Here is a 22,721-nt window from a genome sequence, read left to right as displayed (position 1 = left end):
TTCTTTTACTCTCCTTTCCCAACTAATAACATGTCTCCTCAAGAATACAGGCAAACATGCTAATAAAAGGACGCTTGAGTTATCTGATACAGATATTCAATTTAACATTAACATAACGTCCTTTAATGAGATATCTCCCTTCTTACCTATTGGGACTCCAAGGTATAGTTGGAGTCATAGTGATGTCTGGAAATAAAACCCCATTGTCCTTGATCCTGTCTAGCGCATAATGCATTTCACAGAGGGGTAATCGATTTAACTGAAACTGAAGTTCAACCTAAAACATAAAATAAAAAATTTTTTTAAAAAGCATTAAAGCAAACATCGATGCTTACAGCTCGCTAGAAAACTCGGTAGAGATAACCTTTTAAGGAGGCCACGTTTAGAGATTCTTTTAAAGTGTAATCGTATTCTAATAATAATTATTATGGCTAATATTTGCTTTGTTTATTACTATCAGGCACTGTAATATGCACTTTACATAGGTTATTTCATTTAATAGTACCAATGTTGTATATACTATTATTAACTTTGTTTTACCTCTAAAGAAACTAAACCACTCACAAATTACTTAATCTCTAAATCAAGGTTATCTGATTCCACCATTGCTATGAAGCACAGATTTGATAAAATCAACAGAACACCTGTGAAATATCATCTCTCAAGTGCTAAAAACCAGGCCTATGACACTGTATCAATTTACTATGAATGAATAATATTCACCAAATTTTATGTTAAAAAAAAAAGACTAGCTTCCCAGTTAAATATGGCAGACTGAACACACAGTTCACCTAAAAATCCATAAAGATAAACAGAATAGGAGCAAACACAACTTCAGATGAGAACTGTCCCAGGATATAGCTTAGTTTCTTTTAAGCTGTTCTTCCTTTGCTTATTTATAACTCTAATCAGAAAGCTCAACCCTGTATAAAACTAGAACATTTTAGATGTTACTTAAAGAGAATCAATTTTCTCTGAGAATTACCAGAGGTCCAATTCTCCACCCAGGAGTACAACACTTCAAAGTCAGCTGCACTTCTGGTATGACAGAAAAGGAAAACCAAACCAGAAGAAGAGTGTCGGCTGACAAGTAGACTACAGACAACCCTAGTTAAGTTGACCCACCTGTGTGTCATAATCAGGTCGAAGATTAAGTTCTTCACAGCATTCCCTGGATATCCTTAAAAATATATATTCTTTTGTTTTTTCTTCAATAGTAGCTTCATAAACCTTCTCTTTGGTTCCCTGGGTCTGTACTAACTTCTCTTTAGGGACTGGTAATAAATAAACAGCATTGACTTTGGTCATCACCAGCCGTCCAGCCAAAGTATCTTCAGAAAGTGTTTTAGTAAGCTTAAAGCGACCAAAAAGTTGTCCATTCTGAGCATACTTTGCACCTCCAGAAACTCCAGTGAGCATGAAGCTTGCTAGAATCTGCAATTGCACTTTAAGGTTGAACCTAAATCAGAAGTAGAAAACAAATTTGAATATTTTACATCAAAAACACAAAATCTAGAAGAGTAAAACAAATCAAATACAAACATACAAAAAGTTAAAATTTCACTGTCAATTTCACTCCATTGAGCTATAAAGTATATACTATCTTTCTGCCTTTAATCCAAGCTGGAAACTACAAAACTTTTTTAGGTGAATAAACTCTCACGCAAGTTACATAAAGATGCATACCTAGTTGTGTTGAAGAATGCACATATTTTTAAAAGACTGAGCACTTAAAATGAAGCGAAGTATGATGTTTTTAATAAAATGAAATATTATGTGTTAATTAATATGAAAATATGTTTGAACATATCACTGGGACAATCAAGACTTTAAAATCACTTAAAACCAGAAGGAAATGCACTGCATTTAAACTACAATAGACTTTTATTAAACTGATGCTTTCCAAGTAAGATCTTACCAAAAGATTCTAACCATAAAATATCTCTTTCAATACTGTTAATGAACAACATTCAGAACAAATTTCTTCATGGCTCCATCGACAGATCTCATGCAGGAGTTATGGAAAGAGACATCAAAGGCTATCTTACTAGACGATGGTTGGTGCAATCACTCACACTTCCATGTGTACAGTGAGCATGAGAGAGAAATGTGTGTGAAAGAAGCACAGAGAACCAAGATTAATTTATACAGTCAAGAAACATGAAGTGAAAGAAAAATTTAAACTAACTGACAGCTCTTCTCCTTTGCTATTCTGAAATGGTGCTATATGAGAGAAGACAAAAGGGTAAGAATGGGAACATTTTCTACTTTTTCTTAAAAGGTTTACAAAATTTGAATGAAAAAATTAAGTTGTTTTAAAATCTATATATCCATTTGTGGAAAAGGCTATTTTTTAATGGTACTACTGAACTGTTTTCTTTTCAGATCTTCTTTTGTATACATGATGTCAAGAATGTCTGATAAATTCTTAAGGAAAAAGAAAAAAAACTTATTTTAAAATATTATAAATTTCTTTAATGGAAACATTTGTATTGCTTACCATATTAGGAAACCAAATCTAATTAAAATACTATATTAAAATTTTAAATGTCCATTTATATACTTTAAATACCGAAAACTATAAGGATAGAGGAAGATTTTTACAGAAGAAAATATTTAAGGAAAATACATCTGAATGGCTATTTATGGATGTAATGTCATAAGAGTTTACAAGCTCTATTAGTAATTCAAAAGTATATTTACAATAGATCACTTGAGGATCCAAAAAGATGTGTAAATACATACGAAAGTTAATATTTAATAATGTGACTTTATATGAGGATCAAATGAACTCTAGCAGTATTTGCCATATATGTGTGTGTATATGTATATATATGTGATACATGTGCATATATATATATATGTGGAATTATTAACAATCACATTATATTTCTCTCATTCTCTATGCACATTTCACTAGATCCAAACTGCAAAAGTAGGATGATAATTCAAAGAAATACAGATTGTATGTCATCTAGTTATGTTTGACTCTTTAAAGACTAAAATGTGCACTATGGATTCTTAAAAGTAAGTCTTAAATGAAAATGAAACAAAAGTATACTACACTCCCCAGTTTACATATAGTCTATGTTCACCTGCTTTTTCTTTTTTAAACAAAATATGTTTTTAAAAAAGAACAGGAACCCTTAGGTTATTCATGGTTTTCCAAATGAAGTTAAATTTTCACCTTCCTTTTACTATGCATATAGGTGAGATTCGGGGTCATTAAAAACTTTCTGAGAAAAGAGATTTCTAATAGTGCGCTCCTCATTCACAAATGACCTCTTTGTTAGTAAATTTGACATACAGTTTTCTGATCTTTTTTTCTTTTTTACTTTGCAACCACTTTCCACTTGCTTTAAACTCCCTCTTCCACTGACTTCTGTACAATCATACTCCTAGTTTTCTTCCTACCTTTCTAGCTGCTCCTCCATCTACCATCTAAGCACCACCCATCTTCTAAAAGTCCACCTGCCCTCGGCTTACTCTGTATGTTCTCCTTAGGTAAGGTCACCCTCTCCTACATCTCTCAGCTCAGGGCTGTAAACCCAACTGCCAAATAGACACCTTGGCTTATAGCTCTTCAAATTCAGTACAAGCACAACAGAATCACCATCTGAACTCCCCACACAGTACCCAAAGCAATACTCCAGTGTATTATACAACTTAGGTAATGGTACTATCATCCAGCTAGGTGTCCAAGCCAGAAATTAAATTATCCTTGATCTTGTCTCTCTCAGCAACCTTCATTGCCCCATCATACAATCACCAAACCCCATGAGCTTCTCTTCCTCCTGATTCAACTGTATCTCAACATTTTTAACTTGGATTACTATTCCAAACTCCCAACATGACTTCTGGCTTCAAATCTATTCTCCAAATCACCACCAGAGGATCTATGTAAAACGTAACTCTGATGACAAGCAGCTTCCTAAGCTCTGACAGTAAGGTTTAAATAGCTTTCTCTCTCACCATCTCACCACAACACACACACACACCCTGAATTACAACCGTGATAACCAACTTGCAGCTTCCTCCAAAACTCTATGCTCTTATTCTCATACCCTGTTTCTTCTAACTAAATACCTTTGTCCTATTTCTTCACCTGACTATTTTACCCATTTTTCTTTTTTTGTAAGATTTATTTTTTTTATTTTTCCTTCCCCCCAAAGCCCCCCAGTACATAGTTGTATATTTTAATTGTGAGTCCTTCTAGTTGTGGCATGTGAGATGCCTGATGAGCAGTGCCATGTCCATGCCTAGGATCAAAACCGGCGAAACCCTGGGCCACCAAAGCAGAGTGAGTGAACTTAACCACTCAGCCATGGGGCCAGCCCCTTTTACCCATTTTTCAAAATTCAGCTTAAATACCATCTGGTCCCCAAAGCAGACTTGATTCCCTCCTTGATTTGACTATCCTCCTCCCTACTAATGTGGGGTAGGTGCCTCTCCTGTGGGGCCCTGGACATCCTAATCACACAGTCTCATAGCCCTATATTTATAGGTCTGTCTCCCCTACTGGATGACAAACTTTTGGGGAACAAGGAAACATATCTTGTTTGCCTTAGAATCAGCAGTGACTAGGCTAGAACTTAACACTGTGAATACACAAATTTTGTTCACTGAATTAAAAATTAATTTTACATTTTTGTAATAATCTGATTTTTTCTAGGTACCTTATTCCCATTTCAATATTTTATATTACTCCCTAACAAATTCTTGAAATTCTATAATATTTTCTCAATAAGTTGAGCAATATATTAAAGTTTTACTGTTATATCTATTTTAGAACCTGCCATCTGAAAACACTTGATCACAATTTAGCAGCATGAAAAATTAATCTCACAGTTTTAAAGCAATAAGAGAATCCTCTTGTGACATTTAGTTGCGCCTTGCAACAAAACTCTTGGTAAAAGCACTAGAAAATAAAAGTACTAAGAAATACAGCTTTTCCAACAGCAGATTCACCATATGTTCAAGATGCAGACATTACAGACCTTCTACAGAAGTTCCAGCTACTACTATTTAATTTTCCTAAAAGATTAACAGGCTAAAACTAAAATGACATTAGTAAGCTTTCTTAGGTATTTAAAATAATATGCATGGGCCAGCCCCGGTGGCCTGATGGTTAAGTTCAGCATGCTCTGCTTCGGCAACCTGGGTTCGGTTCCCAGGTGTGCTCTGTTAGCAGTCATGCTATGCTGGTGGCCCACATACTAAAAAGAAAATAGAGGGAAGACTGACATGGATGTTAGCTCAGGGCAAATCTCCCTCAGCAAAAAAAATAAAAATAAAATAATGCACATTTTTGAGATTTAATAACTCAGAAATATGTAAAATACAAAATATATACTACAACTAACAAAGATATTTCTTAATAAAAAGAAAAACCATCTTTCAATTGTTGCATGCCACATTTTGAAATCAACCTTAAAGCTTATAAAATTCCTACTCTTTTGGGAAATGGCAGAATAGTAGCCAACCAAATTTTCAACCAATTTAAAACCACACTTCTAGCTAAAAGAAATACAGCTCTATCAATCTTAGCAACAAGTTATATCTCTTGAGTGTAACTTTAAAACATTTCAAAGTTATATAGTGAATTTCACTTCACGCAATTTCTAACTAAATGAGCAACAAAAATCAACCAAGATACTAAGCCAATACCTGGACTTATTGAGCAGAGCAACAGAACCGAGGTATAACCAAGAGAGGCCTCACTCATCTTATTGATGAAGTGAGCCTCCACACACTGGGCCTGTCATGCCAGGTGTTCATGTTGAGAAGCCACCACAACCCGATTCGGCACGCCACTACACAGTTTAATGGACATAATAGCTTCAGTCAAAGTCAATTTCTTTTGAAAATGTGTATCTTAGAATCAAATAGATTTCACTTCAAGATAGAATCATTACTGAATGCATATCAACATGTAGCTGAGTACAAGAAGTTTAAAAGAAAAATCTTGAAAGAACTCAGAAGCATAGTCTAAAACTTAAATGAAATGCAATATTCTCCTTACCGCCTCCACACATCTCAAACTAAAACTTAACATACAAAGAAATCTTAATTTCTAGACTGCTTTGAAAAATCATCTCTTCATTTTAAAAAAAAGATAAACTCGATTACTAAATCCAGCCTCAAGCCAAAATATATTTTGTCTAATCCTGAAAGGCTTCATTCAACCTATTTTCAAGGAAGGAATGCTGAGGTGACCATGTAAAAATACAGCCTAATCCTTACAATTAAAACGTAAGAAACCAGTGTGAATTCCCTTGAAACTACTTTAACATTAATTAATTACTATTTGAATATTCTGCCTAAATTGTCAATGTTCACAAATGACCAACACATTCTCTGGACCTTGGGAAATAGCCTATCAATGATGTGGTAGGTCTGACTACGATGTCTCAAAGAGGCACATTTCAGTGCATACAGAATACATTATTACTGTCAATACACATCCAAGTCATTTAGAGGGATGAGTCCATTTACCCACACCGTTGTCTTCTGGCTTTAAACGGATCTCAAGCCACAACAAAACATTCTTCACCATTCTAATGGTAATAGGGTTTGCTTTGATGACTGGTACTGACTGAACAGACAAACAAAATGACCCAATCAGACAAACCAGAGTACGGCCCAAGGACCAAATCCAACCTTCAGGCCTGTTTCTGTATAGCCCTTGACTAAGAGTGGTTTCTACAAAAATAAAAAAACAAAACAAAGAAAATACACAACAAAGAGCCTATGGAGTCCACAAAACCTCAAATATTTACTTGCTGGCTCTTTACAGATGTTTGCTGATCCTTACCCTAGAGGACAGTCTAGGAGCTGCATACAAACCTCCCCCAAATCCATTTTTTAAAACATATCTGTTACGTTATTTGTGCTTAAGGAATTAACAATCAAATGTGAACTAAATTCAAAGCAACAATAAAATGTATTATAAATATTACGGTTAAAGAGTAAAGGAGAAAACAGAAAATAAACTGCTTTTTAAGCAGTGTATGAAACTTTGTCAAAGACGTTTGAAAATCCTTACGATTTATGTCCATTATTTGTCCCTTGTCTACCTGCTTACAGATACCCTCTGAAAAAACTATCTAATAAATAATAGGATTTGCTTCTTTGTATGTGCACCAGTTCTATATTGTTCTTCACCAAATTTTACAAGCCTGGCAAATTCAGAAGTATAATTTACCAGCCTTCATATCCAGGGTTACCTTTGGGTGAGAGAATCACTGGAAATTTTCCAGAATACTCTGACACAGTAACTATCTGCTGTCATCTTAGACACATAGCAATAAATTCTCATTTCTATCTTTAAGATCCTTCAAAACTCTTGTGCAGTTGGCACATATAACACATCAAAAGTGATCCTACAGACTGATATTCAATTACTAAACATACCTATTTGAGTCAATAACTATGATCTAATTTTAATTTAAAAAATAGAGAAAGCTCAGATGTTCCTATGAAAAGACTATACACTATTTTACCACTGTCTTACCATAATCTTTCTTTTCATATCTAAGGGCAATTTGATACCATGATCATCAAGTATTGCAACTGATAATGTGTTAGTTTCCTTTCTATTTCTTTGTTTGCTTTTTCTTACTATAATAGTAATAATAAGTAGTCATTGTAGGACATTTTGAAAATAGAGAAAACTATTAGAACATAAAAATCACCTGTAATTCCAATCAAAACTTTGTTTTAACTCTGATATTTTTATATACAAATACATACATGTGTGCATATATACATATACACAAAACTAGAATTGCAGTGGATAAGGTTTCATAACTAGCATATTTCCCTTTAATATTATATCATGACCATCTGCACTGTATTAAAAATTCTTGCATAGTGGTCTTTCCTAAGGGAAAGGAATCTATGATAATGTAAATAATATATATGAATACTAATAACGTGAACAACATAAATGACACAAGCCATTGTCCTAGTTATTTAATAACTGGCCATTTCATTAGAACTGTCTATAGACACACTTAAAAAGTCTTTTTAAGAAACCGTCAATGGGCCAGGATTTAAAGTCTCAGAGTAATGAAAAGTGAATTATACTCTGACTTTGTAAATTTTACATATATTTAATTAGAAATTAGATACTTCCCAAAAGTTAGATGATATTTAATCTATAAATAGAGTAACACAAGGTGTTTCTAAGTTTTCACTTTTTCTTTAGTAACATCCCTTAATGAGTATTCAGTGTCTACTAATAATACTGATGATACGGTACCAATAAGGCAGCCTGGAAAAGAAAAATCTGTCAGTTAGGCTGTATTTAAAGGGAAAACTGCCTATAAAAATGTTTTCATGTCTCATAACTGTGGTTCAATTTTTAAGGCTTGCTCCTATTTTATCTAAAAAGTAGAATTTTACTACCAAATACAACAACTATTTCATTAACATTTCCTTCACTCGAACTTTCATTTCTAAGATCACTTTTCCTATAACGACTCAAATAAGCATTTGGTCTTAACCTATGGCACATGGAAAAAATGTAAAATATGTTAAAGCTTTTAATAAACTGCTATAAAGGTATTTTATTACTATCAAATAGTTTTCCTAAATATTTAAATAGTTTCATTCTTAAAATTACTTTTCAAAATATGTGGTCTTTTTCAGTTTTTGTACCTTTTCACAGCAAATATTCATTGAGTGCTTGCTCTGACTAACATTAACAGAAACCTCCTGAAGAGCAGGAACCACATGTTACACTCCCAGCACGTGGCAGCCTCGTGGAAATGAAGTAGGTACTGAACACCAGGGTCGCCAAGATAAGTGAGACACAGTTCTTGCCTTAAGAAGCTCATATACAGCTACTGAATTTAACAGCCATTGAATAACACTCATTTTACTACCTGTCTGTATTTAGGCACACCTCCATTTTAAAAATGAAAAATACCACCCCAAGAGGAGATTAAAAAAAAGAAGAAAAGTATTTCTAAAGTAACTTACTTGCTGACTTCTTTATACTGGGCTATCTCCTCAATATAAAGAAGGTCATGCAACCGCGACTGATAGTTGGTCTTGGTCAATGATTTGTCTAAAACGGACTGAGTAAACAGCTGGTCAGCAGAGAGAGGAATTTGGTATCTGATAAGAAGGCTCTTCTCCAAATCAGTAGTTTCATTAGGTTCAAAATCTATAATAGTCTTAGAAGAAGCATCCCAGCGCTTAGCTGTGGTTACTAGCTGTTGTTTTGCGTGCATCAGGTATTCAAGATCTAAATGGGAAGAAAAAACACATTTATAAAGGAACACAACATTAAAATTTTCAATAATACATTATACATTTTGGTAAGAGAATTTTATCTGCTAGAGCAAAAATTCTTAAAAACAAAACAATCCAAGAACCTATTTGACAGACTATTTTTCCCAAATCAGAAATATTTTTTAGTCTAGCTCAACAAAATAACATAAATAGGAATCCATGTAAAAAACATCTTATTTTTACATCAGCCTAGGACATAACAGCAACACTTATTAACATTTTAAAAATACAGATTAACATTTAGAACTTAACTCTTCACTCAAGAGAAATCTGATCTGCAAGGAGATGTGATAAATTCCTCATAAGACAAAATCTACCAGGTTATAATCATTTTTCTCTTCCTACTAGCAATACCCGCCCCATTACAGAAAGAGAAGATCAGAAAACTGTGAAAGGTTAAATCTTTTCTTGTACAGTAAAGCACAGTGAAACCCTCTGAAAGTCAACTTAAGACAAACAAAAATCTTTTCAAAAATATTCATGTAAAACACTGCTAATTCCACATTAAAATGGAATACAATGTACCAAACGTCATTTGTACAGAAAAATTTCTATATGCCATTGTACAGAAAAATCCAGTTTAGCCTCAGTTAAATTATACTGTAAGTAGGACACAATATCAAAATGAATGACTGTTCAAGTTCTGACATCTCTGAAAAAAATGTAGTATGATGTCCAGCACAGGGTGAAATACATCGAACATAATCTGAGCACTAGTAGGCTCACTCTATCTGCAGTGCATGTTACTTTTCTATTGGGTCTAAGACACATACACCTACAAATATGAAACTTAACCAAAAGGAAAAGAAGTTGTTTAACTGACTCATTAGGCCAAAGATCCAGTGTTAATACAACATAATTGGAAAGATGGTTTCACAACATAAGCTAAAATTTTAGGAAGAAATAATAAAAAATTTAAAGAGAGACCAGTTAATCTCCAAAGTACAAGACAGATGATCCTGTATTATCTTTGAAATGAGAGTCTAATGCATAATTGCCATGTCTTGCTTAGGGAGAGATTTTGCTATATTTAAATGTTACATACAAATTATAAACATATATGTATAGTTACCCACCAAGACAAACTTCTTGATAGTAGAAAATAGCTTATTCTAATATCTTGTTAAAGGTTAAAACATAAAGGCCCTAATTTAAATGTAAAAATGTACAGAAATAAAATAAAGTCCCTAATTTCTTTTTTTTTTTTTTGGAGGAAGATTAGCCCTCAGCTAACTACTGCCAGTCCTCCTCTTTTTTGCTGAGGAAGCCTGGCTCTGAGCTAACATCCGTGCCCATCTTCCTCTAGTTTATACGTGGGACGCCTACCACAGCATGGCTGCCAAGCAGTGCCATGTCCGCACCCGGGATCCGAACCAGCGAACCCCGGGCCGCCGAGAAGCGGAACGTGCGAACTTAACCGCTGTGCCATCGGGCCGGCCCCTAAAGTCCCTAATTTCTAACCCTTGCTCCTTGAAAAGGCATTTTTACACGCCAGTTTTATTATTTCTCAAATGGCAACACAAATGTAACTATAATCATCATGATATAAAGATGGTCTGCTTATTAAAAATTTGCATTTTAAAATACTCTGGATAAGACAATGATCTGTTTTTGCAATGGCCTCACAAGTAGAAGTTTCATAAAGTAAACTACATTTTCTTTCTAAATCACTCTAAAAATTGAGTCCTGCCTACTCATCATTAGATCATGCCTACAACAAATATTTAAATTATACAAATTCCAACATTCCCAAAACAGACTGTACCATCCTAAAAGATCAGACACTAATTATTATCAAAACACCAAGGAGGCACATAATTATCTTCCTTAATTCAAAAGTCAAAAAGAGAAATAGCAATGGTACAGTGACAAACCAAATAACCAGCTCTTTAAAAACAATAAATAAATATATAAACTCTACATAATAATGAAGAATCTACTAATGTTATAAAATGATGTCTAACTACTCTTTGGGGATGGGAGAATTATATTTCATAATTTTATTTTAAATAAGAAATTGATTCAGACTATGCCTAGATCAATATTATGTTTACATTCTTTAAAAACTCACTAGTTGGGGACGGCCTGGTGGCATAGCAAGTTAAGTTCACACGCTCCACTTTGGTGGCCTGGGGTTCCTGGGTTTGGATCCCAGGCGTGGACCTACACACCACTCATCAAACCATGCTGAGGCAGCATGCCACACACAAAATAGAGGAAGAGTGGCACAGGTGTTAGCTCAGGGCCAATCTTCCTCTCTCACACACAAAACATCACTAGTTATTCCTAACTGATGTTTAAGTAATTGGGATAATAACAAGCCTAAAACTGTATAGTTTTTCCTTGAAAATGCTTTTTCTATCACCTATTTAATATGCAAAGCAAATTATACAGGAAGTCTTTCTACTCTGGGCTAGAAGTATTCAGGCTTTTTGCATGAGAAGTTGCATGAGAAATAGTATTTGTTTTTCTCATTTCATCTATGTAGTACCATGATTCCTATCCTAATTTTATTAAATTCTCAAAATTAGTGTCTTCAGCAGGTAGCACAATAATTTCAAAACAATTCCAAAACAATGTTAAATTGTACTCCATTTATTTTTGTAAATGACCATAAACACAGTACAGGGGAGGAGAGATCTAGGGGAGCAGAAAGAAGAACTTTGAAAAAACTCCGTATGTGCCAGCATCAAAGTTTACAAACTACTGATCTCAGTCATTAAGTTAAATGTCAAAAATGAACTGTGGCCAGTGACAACTAAGGATATTTTTTGCAAAAACCACTTCTCTTTCTCTACTTCATCTGACTGAACTTAAGACAAACTTCTGCCTCCAATCCTCTCACTTGTGAGAAGAAGCTTATTAAACCCGTTTGATTACCCACCTAACGTACAGTGCTTAAAGGTCATCAGGTTTTGAGAGTTCCTCTTTAAATAGAGGAGGGAGACAAGGTTCCCCCACAGGGACACTGGACTTTACTACTGGGGCTCATTTCACCCCCACCTGCAGCGCATGCATACCTGCTAACATCTAAACCAGACATACGTACTACTCAGGGTAGCCTGAGCCACTTCATCCTTGGTAAGCACTTTTCTTCAACCTAGATTAGGCTAAAATGAAAAACACTATGGAAAGATGAAAAGTGAACCAGTTAGGATCAATCCTCATAAAATCATGTAGGAAGAGTTTAATACTGACTTGTTAACCAATTCTTACAATAATAAATCTCAAAGCAAACCTGACATAAATTATGAACCTATGGAATTTGTTACCCTGAGACGAGGTAGGCAGAAGCTATAAATATATTCCAGAGAAATTCATAAGAGAAATTTAAAGATAATTAGAATACATCCAATTTTTTGAAGATAACATAAAGGAAGAGCTGCTACTGTCAAAAATAGAATTCAAGGTTGGAATAACTGCTCTGACACAAGACACCCTTCCCAACTTCCCTTGCCCTTCTGATTACTGAGAACAGCAGTGCTCTCCTTTCAGCCACATAGTTACTACTCTAATAGAGCATCCAAAGGGTTAGTTTGTTTTGTCTTGAAGTATGTAGTACAGCAGACTTGAAAATTATTCTTAACAGGACCTGAGGAGTGGGTAAGAAGAAAGTAAGGAGAAAAAAAACCCCAGTGTTCTATGTACCCAGAACAAGGGCAGACACAGAAGAGGTATGCAATAAATTACATGTTAAACATGGAATTTATTAAAAACACCTATATTTAGGCCTTAAAGAGAATGAGATGAAGTGATTCCTAATTCCAAAATCAGATACCACACTGTTCCCTAGGAAACAAATCTTGACTGCCCAAATTAATAATAAAATAAACTCCAAAAGTAATCCCAAACTACCATTTCAGCACTCCATTTCGACATCGTTCCTGTCACCAAAACAGCTACAGAGAAGCAAGATGAACATCTCTTAGCTTATCCCTGTTGTCTGTCCCTATTCTTCATCTCTTAACAAGGCTAATAAAAAGTTAAAACAGTACAGACATACCTCATACTTTTTATATTCTTCTCAGTTGCACTTATCCTTTATTGACAAATATACTATTTTTAAAATCTGTTTTTCTATTACTTTTCTGATCACATAACATAAAATGTTATATATTTAATATATAGGACATGTCCTTAATTTTTTTTTTTTCTTTTTTTTTTGGACATGTCCTTAATTTATCAATGAGTTTGGCAACTGGAGATCAGTTTTAAGCCATACTAAATGTTAATGTTAATATTAACATATACTGCTAGAGTATACAAAGTAGAGAAAAGTTGTTTTCAAATTTAAATATAAGAACTAATTTTGAACATGCAGCTCCCAGATAGTCAAAGGAGAATTCCAAACCAACTTGGCCAAGCAAAAGTTTTCCATTACTCAAAGTTGTGGTATAAAGTATATAATGCAGTCTATTTTCTAAGCAAAGGGAAACCTCACTACCTTTCCTGAGAGGCTTATCTTCAATTAAAAAAAAAAATGATTAGTACATATAGTGTCTTTCTCTGAACTTCAATCTCACCAACAAGGGAAAAACACTGAAAAAAGCAAAGTTAAAATTATACACATTTCCTAAACAGTTTGCAAGATTGCCATATAACGATTAGAGAAAAAGAAATTCATTCACAGCTCACAAATAGAAAAGGTTTGGATGCGTTAGAGATCATGACAATAAGGTCAAAAAACCCCACACGACTGAGGGGTTTTTTTCTCAGTTCAAACTTAAATTAAAGAAAGGAGGATTTTTAGTTCAATACTGAACAATGAATTAGAAAAAGAAATGTCTACTATGTAACTTGATTTTACATTTCAAGGAGTAATGCACTAATGTAACTAAGTTCCATGATCAAATCAGTTTGACAGACACTGAGCCTTTAATTACTGAGGTGCACTGTGTGAGTTTCTAAGAGGAAAATAAAGCATTCACCATTTCCAAACGTTATTTGTACATGGAACTCTTTACCTATTATTATTATTAATAACACCTATTCATTTCAGTGGAACAGTTTTGGAAACAGTGAGCTAATAGATGGTTCAGCATGGTCCAAATTTATAACTTTACTGAAGAGAAATATGTTTCTAGCATTAATTGAAGGACAAAAACTTGCTTGAACAATGAACAGCCAATCAAGTGGAAGAAGTGATAAATATAAAGATATTTCCTATTCAAATTCTAGTTTCACACCATCACTACATTTCTTTGTGTGCAGAAACCAAATTATATTATGATATAATTTATAATATTACCAAAACTGTATGGAAACATGATAAAGCCTAGACCTAATTCAACTCCCCAATTCCCAACGGCATTTGGCCAACTTGTACTTGGAATGACACTTTTCTCCCAATTCTAGGCCACGGAAGCTCAAATAATGAATTTGCTGAGGCTGGAGGTGAAATTAGCCAATTTAACAAAGATTTTAAAAATTAAATTGTTAAAAACTTAACAATTTAGATGTTACCAATTTAACAAAGAAGTTCTCTAGCTCTCCACGTCTCTGAACGTTATCCACACAAGTATTCCAGGAAAAGATACAAATAGGAGACAGATATTTTACATTTTTATTGTTTCAGAATGTTTTACAAAATTGTGATTTCACATAAACAAATCTTTTGCCCTCAATTTTTTTGCTGACAAGCACTCTGCTGTAATAATCAAAAACTAACTAACACTAACATGGAAGCAGGAAGCAAATACTATACTGTTTATATCCTGCTTTCATTTCTCCAAAATTCTTTTGGGACTCTGTACATAGTCACACTGAAATAAATATAGTCACACAAGAAAAATCTTAAGAACTTAACAAAAACATCAAGATATTCAATGACAATGATTTTAAGAGTAGGGAAAATATCAAAGAGAGAACTAAAAATTAACAAAACAGATCAGCTAATTTACATTGCAAAAAAAAGTCAACCAAATAACATGTAGCATGTCTAATCCTAGATTTAACTTTTCCTTTTTATGATGTTCAAAATTTCATACCAGAAAACACATTTTGTACATTTTATATTGTTCTCTTGTAATATTTATTTTTCCTCTGCCCTTGAAAAAAAAATTTCACTATGTGAAATTGTTTTAATGTTTCCACATTAGTTCAAGAAAATGCTTGTTTTCTTTCAATTATTTTCCATAACATAACTACTTAGAAGTAAAACCTCTATAAAGGAAAATAGGCAAAGATATCAAACCATAAAGAGATCACTAAAAAAAAAAGAGTATTATAAAAAAAGAGGGAAGGTATAATATTGGTTCCAAATGAGAGGAAATCCTGGTCTGTATTAATTTTCTCTATAATATCTGAATGAAATATAAAATTGATTATATTTAAAACTGATATATTAGAAACATCAGAAATGAGACTGTTTATTTCCTCCAGTTACCATTCTCAAAACATCAGTTATCTTGGACAACTTCTCTTCCACCCCCTCTACTGCATTCTCTTGCCAAGATCTGTAGGTGCTGTGGCCTTAATGACTCAGTTCTTTATCTCTGCCTTTTAGTCCCTCTGTTAGGCCCCTAAGGATCTCAGTTCTCCTTTAAAAAAAACAAAAAAAGTTCTTCTCTCTTCCTACTTTCTTCATTCTGTTTGTAAGCCAGAAGTTATCCTAATCATGACTAATGATAAAAATAGTAGCTAATATTTACCTAAATGCCTACTATGAGCCAGGTATTGTACAAGGCTTATTTCTATTTCTCATGATAATCCTCTAAGACAGAAATTACTAGGCCCATTTTACAGATGTTTCCACACAAAGCTCAGAGATGTTAAATACTCTGCCCAGTGTCACACAGGCACATAATTAGAAAATCAGGACTCAAATCCAATCCTATTTGACTCTGAAGTCTGTCCACTGCTCTTTTTTCCAAGTAGAAAAATAGCACCTATCTGAAGCGAAAGTACCCTCAATCTCTCAAGCCCATGAGAGCGTCCTGAAATCATCTTCATCAACCTTCCCTCATTATCATCTGTTTAGTAGTAGCATTTTCTCCTACTTTTTATTGCAGACATTTAACATTTTACATTATTAATTTAAAAGATTTTTATTAACCAGTATAGATTCTTGACAACACTTACAAACTATTTCTATGGGAAATGAGTCATGAGTTACACACCACCAACCTAAAAAGCAAACTTTTAAAATACAACCCACAGGTAAGCCAAGAACATCTTTTCAGACTTCTCTTTGAGAGCAGGGGAAGCATGTCGGTCTTTCTTTATGATTCAAATCTCCTTATGATTTAAAAAGAGTGCTTCCTAGTAAGTATCAAGTTCAACCCTCTAAAAGCAACTTACTAGTAGGGTAGGCAAACCATGGCAGGCAAGACGAACACAGCCCGCTCTTGTTTTTGAAAATAAAGTTTTATTGGAACACAGTCAGGCCCATTCCTTTACAGATTATCCATGGCTGCTTTCTCACTACAATGCAGAGCTGAGTAATTGCAACAGTGACCATCTGCCCTGCACCATCTAAAATATTTACTACCTGGCTCTTTACAGAAGAAATCTGCCAACTAAGTCCTTTACTAGTAAATATAAACAAAATATTTTTATTTTGTCAACTACCATATCTATTTAGCCACAGGAATTAACATATTTTGATTCCAAAGAGTACTAAGAAGATGACAAAAACAGAATACAACAGAATAAAAACAGGTAAAAGAGATAAAAGTGAAAAATAAGGGTAAAATGAAGTCTGAGTAATATCAGCACATATACAAGAAGGTAATGCCTAATTGTTCAATTTAGGCACAAATGTTGCTTTAACCTTACTAGTAGCTAAAGTAAAAAAGGAGACAGAACCAGTTCCACCTGGTTCACTGCCTACAAAAAATAAAATCCTAGCATTTGTTCATGAAAAAAACAGCTTCCAGGTTCTCATAAATAGGACCCTGGTACATAGTGAAAAACATCTTCCACAAAATGGTTAGCCACAGTCAATGCAATAGCAAGTTTCATACAGCTCTGCTACATGAAGTGTGTGTTAAATAAAATAAAGCACCTATAAATCTGACCAAGAGCCAAAGAAATGTAGTCTAACGTGCCCTTTCTTTGTCCTGCTGGATCTTGGCATAAAATTTAGGTATAGGCAGTAATATGACAACATACAAAGCAATTCATCATCTTCTGTAGATGCTTACACGTTGAAACCAGGGATCTCTTCCCAAGAATACAGAACAGATCCTACTAAAGGCACCTTGGTCTCCTTCGCACTAGTGAATGTACAAAACCAACTTATGAAAGTGTGTATTTAGGACTTTCATTCAGAGACAAGGTACTAATGTCAGCAAAGTTAACTGGACAGTCAGGCAGACACAGACTGACACTGTAGGTGCATTCACAATTACCATTAAAATGATACTCTACGCAAACTGATATTGAAAGCTTTTACTGTGCTAAAATCATCTTACTTTAAAAATGAAGTTGATAGAACAAAACAGACCTGATCATCTACTCATACAACTTTGGAGAACCTCAAAGCAAGCTTTGACTGATGACTGTATAAAGAGAACAGGGCATAACATGAACCGTTCTAATCCCATTACACAGTAAATGAGTCAATTAACTTGGGATTTTTTCCTTATTCTTCCCCCTCTATCCATGAAACATTTAGGGGGCCAATACATTTCTTTTAACATTGCTATTACAGTGTCTTTTAATACATTGTAGCAGGGGAAAAAAGTCTAATATTACCTTCTGTAGAAGCTGCATCAATCATTACTCTTTGCATGAGTACTGGTTCCAATCCAAAGTCGAAAACTATGGTTTGGCGAAAAGTTCCAAATATTTCTGTGTTAAATGCTATCCCGACTTTATACACGTAATGATCTAATCCATTTTGGGCCATCTTTCCTCCTATCCATTCTTGACAGTTTTCTGGGACTTCTTGTGATACCTGGGTAGTACTATCTCCAGCAGATATGGCAATGATACTAAAATGAGGACGATGAGCATCATAAAGCAATGCTACACGATACAGCATTCTTGCAGGCTACAAGGAAGTTAAAATAGTTCATTGAGTACAATGGGGTGAAAAATCCAATTGTAAGTGGGCTCTTCAATGAAAATATTTCCATAAAGGATTTTTACTTTCCCATGCTTAAGATACTATGTTAAAAACACAAATTGTGCTCATAAGCCATTTAAGAAAAAAAAAATCAGCTGTTAAAATGATATACTTATGATGCCCCAATAAAGCTGAAATTTTCAAAAATGATATCTTTATGCTACATCACTAGCTTCCCTGCCCTTTCCATGCTCATCTTTCATTGTGGCAAAAGCTATCACCCTATATCACCACCAACCTCCAACTTTCCATACCTTTGGCCTAAAAAGTTTTATCTAGCCTCAAATAGGAAGTCTTCATAGGAGGGTAGTTACCTCTGAAGGCACTGGATTGGGTTCAAGGCCAACGCTAAATGTTCCCACATTTTTCATCCCAAGATGCAGATGGTACAGTGGAAGAAACACCACCAAAAAGTACACAAAACTTGTCCAAATTTTTGACTTTGCTTCACTCTTAAACTTTGAATATGATAATTCAAGATGGGAAGCACTGCAGAAAATGTCTCATATTAAAAACCCATTATTACAGAATTTGTGATTTCATAAGATCAAACACAAAAATAAGGTGTCATAGTTTAAATATCTTAGAACCACCAAATTAAATAATTCAAGTTTTAAATGGTTAATTATAAGCCATGAACCCCATCCTGTGTTCCAAGTTTGGAGGACAATATATTGAAGACCTCTTTACCAAATAAATAAAATAAGCAAGCATCTAAACGTCTACAAAGACTTATCTCAAAGTCTAAAAAAAGCCATACCTTTAGTGATCAAAATACAGAAATACTCTTTAGCACAATATAGAACCTATATAAAATGTACTTAGATTAAAACATTTTCAGCGCTCTTTTAACATGAGATTTAAAGGTCTAAAAAAGCTTTAAGAAATTTTACATTCTTTAATTAGCACAAAATTCGTACCTTACACGTGAGAGCAAAAGTCCACGTCTGGTGAGATTTTTTGGTGTTGACAGTAACCGACAGATCAGGATTATGCTCTACCTTAATTCCTTCTATACATTCACTAAGCTGAAAACAGAGAGCAGTTAATGTTACATTTTTATTCCTAAAAGCACAAAAACTTTTGGCATGGCAAACAAATGTCAATAGTAAAGATGTTGATGGAACAGTTTACAAAGCAAGGTATTTCATACATTAATTTTCAGTTATTTTTATAAGAACAAAATATAATATAGCTAAAACAAGAGACAGAAGAAAATTAACAACCCAAAAAATGGCAGTAAAAACTCCCTGAATAAAGATAAATTAATGTAATACCTGCAAATCTCCAAACAGCTTAGTTCTGCTTTTATTTTAGCAAATGGGTCTACTTTTGCTACTAAAAATACTTTATCAAGAATCAAGGTTTTCGTATAGAGGATAAGGAAATAAACCAAAACATAGCACAAAATAAAGTCAAGACTGAAACAAGGTCATTGTTTAAAACAAACAAACAAAAAAATGCAGTTTATTTTCCTCACCACTTTCTCAGGAGATAATGAATTCATCCACTTTTCTATCAAGGTTTCCATGTAACTGCCTGAGAGCTGTTTATTCTCATTTTGCTGTTTCAATTTTATCAACCGTGAAGCATATCTTTTCTGCCATTCTGCTAGTTCTTCCTGGGAATGTGCTGAAGTACACTGGGCACCATACCTACAGATTCCTTGCTCTAAAAATCTAAGTAGAATAGGAAAGACTGTTTTATCATATACTTTGTTGGACCACTTAAAAGATAAACTTCCAGCATTTGCCCTCCAACTCTTCAACAACAAAAACAAAACTTCATCTCCTGAAAAGCCATATTTCTCACACTGTCTTGCACAGAAGAGGAAGAAGAGGTTAGAGAACATTATACAACAGTCAAAACAGCGCCTCCCCATATTCACTCACCTCTTTCTTTGGAATACAGGGATGCTAAAGCAGAACATCATCATAACCTGTCCCCCTCCCCCAAGCAAAAGCCAGCATTGAAAAGGTAGCTTCCTTCGTAATACAACAACTCTACTAGAAAATTCTTCTAAAGCAACACTGACATCAAGTGGATTAGTTCATCAAACACAGGTATGCCCACAATGAAAGGACCTAAAGAAAATTTTCCACATACTGGGAATTTCATTCTGAAAAAATTTAACATACTATTAAATTATCATTTTAGGGCTTTTACTTTCCAACTTCAAATGTAATGCCTTTATTCTTTTCTGCCTTACTATTTCCTGTATTTCACTGAAAATATTGGACTATATTAATTTGCTTGAAGTTTTAAATAAATTAAGAATAAAAGTTTTATGTTAGAATCACAATTCAATAATTAGATTAAATTCTTCAATGGGTAAATTCATAAATGTTCACTTTAAAGGATAAAGAGTTAATGATTTCTCAATGTTTATGACTCATAAAATTCAGTTGACAATTCAGTGGTCAAAAACAGATAAAAACGCAAAAAACTCTGACCATTAATTTTTTTTAAGTTTTAAATACCCAGCAAAATTATGGGTCCAGCTATTTTTTAACAATTCAAAAATTAAAAAATTAATATAAGATCTTCTGAGAGAATAAACGAAAATTAAACCATAAGCGGCAAAACAGAGGCAAGAGAGATATTATACCATAAGTTGTCAACTAGAAAAATATGGATAGTAAGAAATGCAAAAGGAATGACAGCACAATGTAAATTATCAAATGGTTCACCTTATTTGAAAAGATGAGAGTATTTAAAGCTTTTCTTGATGATACAAAGCACCTGAACTTAAAGTACACTATTTATTAAGATCTCTTATGCTTCATAAGACTCATTGAAAAATCATGCATTTGTTTCTCTTAAGTATGTCTTAATGAGTCAAATATTTGTTTTTCTATTGCTTTCAGTTATTTCCCTAAAAATGGAAGGTCTGATGTTCTCATCCGGACTATAGACTTCCTCACATTTCCTCTGCATGGGATTGTGTTCTGCCTCTCCTATAGCACAAGGCCCCCAGGATTTTCAATATTTACTAATTAGTTTCTTTATTTCTACTACAAAATCAAATCTGATGTCTTCACTATTCCAGCTTCAAAACTATGTACCAAATTTCCTTCATTATCAAAACCAATCTAGAGTAATGAGATTTTATATCTAAAATCCCACTAGTTACTAGTTCTTATAAAAAGAACTGAAGAGTTCACCTTTCTAAATGTGACTTTAGTAATTCTTTCCACTTTACTATATAATTAGTACATTTTGAAAGGTTAGCCCTTCAAATATAAATTACTCATAAATTCTATATATGGATTATATGACGATAATAGATTTTGGTTTTTACAAGTTATTAAAATAATTTAACACTTCATCTATTTTATGCTCTATTTCAATTTATATAAAGTAATTTCAATTTCGATCACCATAGCTTAGATAAATTTCACATAAACAAGAGATCAGCAATTAAATTCAGTCATAGTAATACAGCTATTATAAAAGACTTTGAAACAAAGTCTTAACATCTCCATCTAGATTACTGTTGTAATTAAAAGGAAGCTCATAAATATGGTTTTGACTTTTATTATTTAATGATAATGACCATTATGGCATCTGTTTCAAATGGAAAATAAACTATTTTACTCAGTCATTATACTTCTTCCTTCACATATTTTCTTCTTTAAATTTGAATTACTACTTTTCCAAAAGTGAAGGAAATTATCCTTTGAATAAAGACATGTCATTGGTTTAAAAAAAAAATTCACGTTACCTTTTACACAAAGTATATTCCTCGCTGCTTGTGATTCCCCTAGGTGGTGGGCGGAAATGCCAACCATTACAAGATCCTAGAGAGTAATCAGGATATAGTCTTATCATTTGAGGCTTGCTAATAATTCTAAAATTTTAATGTGTAAAAATACTACAAACCCTCCACACACATCATCCCAGATGATGTAGAAAGGATATGACATATTTGCCTCTACCAAAAAAGTAATCTACCAATCAAATGAGTTAAATCAATTAACCACAAGAAACTTAGAAATCACTGAAGAAGCAGTTGCCCAGTAGCTAAATCAAGTCGATGACCCTGACTCTATCCTAGCAAGTGGTGGACACATTTCCAGTGCAGTCTCTTTGCTAACAACTAAAGGAGGGATGTTGGCATGCTTGCCATTTCCTAAGTATGGGATGTGTCTCTATTAGACTTCAGGAATGACAAAATTACTGTATCCTGGAAGAAAATTTTGTACAAGAAATTCCAGTACTACATCCTCAGTGAGAAGCAGCTCCACATCACCACTCACGTTCTGCACAATTTGTCTGAGACATGTCACTGTATAAAGTCATCCTTTTGTACAATTAAAGCACAAAAAGTTGAATTCTGAGGTAGGAGCTA

General features: G+C 33.7%; 1 protein-coding gene across 25 annotated transcripts in view; it reads right to left on the bottom strand.

The window, feature by feature from the left end:
- Positions 1–22,721, bottom strand: part of HELZ (helicase with zinc finger) — a 171,979-nt gene that overhangs the window by 96,910 nt on the left and 52,348 nt on the right. For 22 of the 25 annotated variants that reach the window (XM_044744239.2, XM_070482122.1, XM_070482119.1 and 19 more), the window contains 7 exons: positions 22,095–22,170; positions 19,851–20,049; positions 19,291–19,398; positions 17,998–18,295; positions 8,986–9,253; positions 1,126–1,459; positions 147–277 (listed from right to left, as the gene is read on the bottom strand). In XM_044744239.2, the coding sequence (XP_044600174.2) occupies positions 147–277; positions 1,126–1,459; positions 8,986–9,253; positions 17,998–18,295; positions 19,291–19,398; positions 19,851–20,049; positions 22,095–22,170 (1,414 nt within the window). The remainder of the gene's footprint in view (positions 1–146; positions 278–1,125; positions 1,460–8,985; positions 9,254–17,997; positions 18,296–19,290; positions 19,399–19,850; positions 20,050–22,094; positions 22,171–22,721) is intronic. The other 3 variants (XM_070482126.1, XM_070482128.1, XM_070482127.1) reach the window with 1 other exon arrangement.

The sequence above is a fragment of the Equus asinus genome, chromosome 13, assembly GCF_041296235.1.
Source record: "Equus asinus isolate D_3611 breed Donkey chromosome 13, EquAss-T2T_v2, whole genome shotgun sequence".
NCBI lineage: Eukaryota > Metazoa > Chordata > Mammalia > Perissodactyla > Equidae > Equus > Equus asinus.
The sequence above is the reverse complement of the archived record's forward strand: the minus strand, read 5'-3'. Positions and strand labels throughout refer to the sequence as shown.